At 42.4% G+C, this 5,508-nt stretch overlaps 1 protein-coding gene across 1 annotated transcript in view; it reads left to right on the top strand.

Annotated features, from left to right (window-relative positions):
• Positions 1–2,832: 2,832 nt before the first annotated feature.
• Positions 2,833–5,508, top strand: part of LOC118335958 (NACHT, LRR and PYD domains-containing protein 1 homolog) — a gene marked incomplete at its 3' end in the record, with an annotated part of 6,707 nt that continues 4,031 nt past the window's right edge. The window contains 3 exon segments of the mRNA XM_035672474.1: positions 2,833–2,877; positions 3,930–3,958; positions 4,481–4,769. Of these exon segments, the coding sequence (XP_035528367.1) occupies positions 4,490–4,769 (280 nt within the window).

Genomic DNA, 5,508 nt, shown 5'->3' with positions numbered 1-5,508 from the left:
AACATAGATATGACTTCATGCTGCTTTCTGTCCCAATTCTCGTATCCTCAGGTCGGTCGATCAGATGTACTAGCTGTTTTTGCGGAATTTAGTTTTTATTCTTATTTTGGTTTATTAATACAGCTTAGCCCTTCCATCCTAAAGGGTGATTTACCTCGGTACTGTGTTATAATCTCGCCATTACCCTAACCTCCCTCTGAGAGAATGCTTACCTTTTCTCTTCACTCCTTCAGGACGAACCCCCGGCGCGTCTGTGGATGAACATCGACTACACTTGCTGCGGAAGAGAGTGAGTCTGAGTTTAACATCAGGCTTTCCATCATCCAAAGATGCAGGTTATATAAAGAGGGCGCTTAGACAGGGGTAAAGAGAGAAGGACAGGAGACACGAGACAAAGGGACTTATAATCGGCTGTCTGATGCCACCGCTGTCACCCTTGCGTGTCACCTTCTAACTGTATTGTATGCAGCCCCATGACGCACACAGAAACTGTGATGCACTGTGTGTTCTGCACGCGTTTGGGGGGTCACATGGACGGCATTAACCTTGTTCCAACAATTTAGGCGGTACAGTAGCTGCGTCTGTGTGGAGTATGCACCACAGCGTGCCAGCTTTGCTGCCCGACATTTAGAGATGTTCTGGAATTCACCTGTTGTTTCTCTCCGCGGTAGCCGATTTGCCTGATTACTGGGTATGCTGTGGGATTCGGCCGATGGTGTACCCGCAGTAGCCAATCCTGCGGCATACCAGTGAGGCCTGTGTGGTAGTGAGCAGAACTGTAGTCAAAGTTGATCACGGTACTACGGCCGCGGCGGCTATACCTGGTGATATGATGTAGATCATTGGGTGGTCGCGGGTAAGGACTGGCTCAGTGGTAAAGCCGTTGTGAAAACTAGTTGAGATCAGATACAGCAAATTCGAGCCAGTTATGGTGTTTTAAAGGCATGCAGAAACTGGTATAACAAAACGCAGTTAGTGCACAGCAGACGTGTAAAGTAAATCTTAGGATAAGATGATAGTATTAGAGGCAGGGGGCGGGGGTATATTTAAGATTCAGAAGTGGCAGCGCGGAGAAGCGTCTTGTCGAGTCCGAGGACCAGAGTGAAATTCGCGAGGAATGGTTGGTCTGTTAGATCTTTGTTGCCTTTTGGGCTGGTTTCTCTGGAATGTCTTGCCCGTCGCTGTTAAGCAGGCTGCAGGAAGGTTTGCGTGCTGCGGCTCTGTCTTCTTGGGTGTTGTCCCGTCTTTGTTGTTTCTAGAAAAATTTAGTCGTGCTCTCTTGTTAGGCGACGGCGCTCTACAGTGTGCTTTCAGTGTGAAATTGCTTTGTGGTGGTTAAGAATTAGGTCCAATCCAACTCGTGGGCCACCCCTTTGAGATTTTAATCTGTGCACACGGGTTACATGTACGTCTTATTGGGTGGAGATTCCCAGTATGGAAATATTGCCACACGCCAACGATGGATTGTGCTATTAGTTTAGGCTCCGCAAGCCCGCGGCAACCGGCTCTGACACACGTGTGTGTGTCTGGGGGTGTGCTAGTGTGCAGAGGTGATCGATTCGCTCCTCGTTCCCCCTCTAAGAAGCAGGCGCAGCTGTTGGGGTTGACAGCACGAGCCCACTTTTTAAGAGCGCAGTGGAAGAAGAACCCAGGAGGGTGGGTGCGGTGTGACCAGGGAGTAACGGCACTAACCGAGGTAGACGATAGATTACTAATTTAATGGAATTACGGTGGTATCGGATTCAGTGCTGGATCTCAGGTACGTCGCTGAGGATACCGATGCCACCGATTGTCGGGCAGTATCGAGACTATTTCCGGATTACTGGTTATCGGAATCGGAAACAACTCGTACCCCACTTTACGTATCAATGAGCCTTTGGCCAAACTCACCGACTTTTCTCTTTTGATGGTGACTGACCACTGGCAGACTGGCAACCCCGACAAGACTGCAGTTTTTTGGAGGATTCTATGACCCATCAGTCGCCATCAAGAATTTGTGCGCCTTGTTTAAGGTCGCACACATCCGTCACACTGCCCATTTTTCTCTTTAACAGCATCAAGGGAGGCAAAGGATGTTTACTTGCTGCCATAATAGAGTCCACCCACTGGACAGGTGCCAGGTGACGAACCAGAGTAATCAGTGGTTTATTCACACTGTGTCGAGTGCTCATAATGTCTAACTGGCTGATGCGTTGTTGATGTATAGTGCGTGCGTGCGATTCTATATAAAGTTTAAGTATTACGAGGAATATTAAGAGTAAAGCAACCGTGATTACAGTTATTGGTTGTTTTGAGTGATGCTCAGTGTACGAGTACTCACGTTACATGGTAAGTCTGGTTACTCTCCCAAGCGCTGATTTAGTAGGTAGGGTAGTAGTATTCGTAGACTTCTAGATCTTTTTGTTGAGTTACGCTGGACGGAAAGTGGGAAGGACATTAATCGTTTAAGCTGTCGCAGTCAAGAAATGAGGCACGTGGTTGGGCTTAAGGCATGGTGCCTTTGGAATTTTTTCATAGGGTATCGCGAGGGCAGCGTAAGGAAAGCTTCTTTTTGAGACCCCTCAACTCTGTTGCAGTTTGGTTAGAGAAGAGGGCTCGGAGAAATTGGTTAGAGTTTTTTGGTGCAAGTTTCCGCGTACTTCGAAAAGAGCCTCCCAGCCAGATGCTGCGAAGACACCAAAAATGGAGGAACACAGGTGCGCAGGTAAGAAGTAGGTGAGTTCTGGATTGGTGGGGAGAACCTGGGTTGCGAGGAACTGGTGAGAACCAGCATCTGTGTGAGCTACCCAACGGATGGTGTTTGTGTCGATGGACATGGACGCAGAAACAGGACTGATCTGGTTCAGAGGCTGTCAGAGACCAGCTCAGGACTCAAAGGTCAGAGAATAATACAAAAACTGCCACATTACACAATAATATGTTTCTCATAAATATATTTTCTAACTCATAGTAAAAACATCTGCTTGGGTTCAAACTTTGTAGAACTAGAAATATTTAAAAAAAGGAAGGGGCAACAACACCGCGTTCATGTGACTACAGAAATTAAGAGTTAAATCCAGCCTCTTTGATTTTCATCTGAGCTTTATTTAAGTGAAACAAAATATTAGTACAGTTTACAGCAGCTATTCTCTAACCACTGGGCAGCTTTTCACCGATGGGCCCCAGTGCGCCATCTAGTGGGCTTTAAAATGTTTTTGGATAATTTATAAAACTAGTTATTTTTACATCTATATCTAGATAAAATAGACAATAGACAAGAATTGAAATACATAATTTAAATGACCAGTTACATTAGAATATCACCACACAACCACGACACATCATCAGGTAGAGATGAACGTGTTTTGCCACTGTTAGCTAACTAAACCCTTGGATGCAGTGACACAAAATTGATTGGTTTATGAAATGAAAAAGTCATGTGGGAGACAACCGTGCTGCAGTAAAAGCTCCAAAGCGTGTGGTGAGGAAATATGAAATGATGATATCAATTTGGATTTATAGCAGGCAGTGATGCTGAGCAGAAAGCACTGTGTGTTGAATGTGGGTCAGACGTGGGCCTTAAGTTACAAAAGGTAGAGAACCCCTGGTTTACAGTATATTGCATCACGGCCGAATACTTTGACCTTTGACCACTGACTTGAGTCAACACCTGTCTGAGACACTGAATATTATAATTTGACAGCATTGTAAATGATACATTATATTCTTTACAAAGGTAGTAGTGGTAGTAGGGCTTTTGTATTTCAGTCCTTCAGATTTAATAGGTGTCATTTATATGGTGTCCTCTGTCTCTCTGATGGTTTTACATGATGTCAGAAACAAGTAGATTTTGTCATATTATGTTTTATTCAAAAGCAACTAAATGTGACTAAAGTTGTTAGTTTGCTTTTGAATCAGTCCTGATTCATTTTCGATTTCTTTCTCCTCAGAGAAACATCAGTCTCAACCACCCCGGAAAGTGAGTAATTACACACTATTACAGCATTTAATAGTTTAATAATGAAAAGTTGAAAATGATTAAACAGTCATCTAAACAACAGGAAACCCTATTGCATTCCTAGGCTTCCTGAGTCTTTGCTGCAGTTGCCATGAGTTCAACTCTGACCTGTGGCCCTGTGCTGCATTTCATTCTGTCTCTCTCCCCCTTTCGTGTCTATCTCAAATTGCCTGAATAAATGCAAAAACAAAAAAATAAGCAATAAAAGCATTTGATCAGGTGGCTCATTCCTGCTTTTGATAGCACAGTGTTGGGGAGTAGAGAAAGTTAAATAAAAGCACAATTACTAGTAACCAGTTTATAGAAATGAATTAAATAAATTGTACTGTGTTGGGATGATCTTCAAATCTGATTTGATTAATGGAGTTGTTACAATACTCATGACTTAAATGTTTACATTAATGTAAAGAAATGATTGTTTCATCATTACAGAGATATTAGAGATATTAAATAAATGCCCTCTGATCACTTTGAATCCATCAGGAAGTAACCATGACATCACTTTTTGAGAAGCTTTTGGGAACACTGGAAGATTTAAGTTCTGGGGATCTCGAGCAATTCAAGCATGTCGCGCAATACATGAAAATGAAGGAAGTTCTCCCAAGAATCCCAAGACACCAAATGGAGATGGCCGATGGCAGAGATGAAATAGTGGAGCTGATGGTGAAGATCTACGGCCAGCAGTGTGTGGAGGTGACCAGGGAGGTTTTAAAGAAGCTGAACAGAACTGATCTGGTGGAGAGGTTGTCAGACATCAGCTCAGGATCAAAAGGTAAGTTGTGGGAAAAAACACTATTCAAATATCAAAAATGTGGTATGCAGAACGTGGTCTGTATTATTTTACTTTATTGTTACTGTTTTTTTTTTCTCCATTTGAAATACATGTGGACAGACAGACAGCAGTTTGAATTTGTGTATTATATTATCTAAAAGCATACACTGTATGCTCTAATGTCTGACGACTATAATCACTCACTTTAGATGTTTTAGCCAAGCTTGTTGCTCTATGGATCGCAATGTCAGTGTGTCTGTTTATCACTTTGGTCCAGACTGAAATATCTCAACAACAGTTGGATGGATAGCCATTCAATTTTATACAGACATTGATGGTCTCCAGAGAATAAATCCTACTATCTTTGATGATCCTCTACCATGACAAGCAGTTTGGTTAGATGACCATTATATTTGGTACACACATACATGATACTCAGAGAATTTATTAGCAAAACTACCATTTCCATCAAACTCAGCTGTACTTTGTGTTTTGCGCTAATTAGTTAATGTTAGGATGCTAACACTGATCTGATCACCGCTATATATGTATTTTTCTAGCTAGATATAGATATAAAAATAGACAATAGACAAGAATTATAATACATAATTTCAATGACCAGTTATGTTAGAATATCACCATGCAATTAAGTTACAATAGACTGAGAATGTCTGGTTACCAGTTTCCAGTTTCCAGTATATTCCAGTGCATCATGGTATACTACTACTACTACTACTAC

The sequence above is a fragment of the Morone saxatilis genome, unplaced genomic scaffold (assembly GCF_004916995.1).
Source record: "Morone saxatilis isolate NCDOM2014 unplaced genomic scaffold, NCSU_SB_2.0 Contig24, whole genome shotgun sequence".
Taxonomy (NCBI): domain Eukaryota; kingdom Metazoa; phylum Chordata; class Actinopteri; family Moronidae; genus Morone; species Morone saxatilis.
The sequence above is the reverse complement of the archived record's forward strand: the minus strand, read 5'-3'. Positions and strand labels throughout refer to the sequence as shown.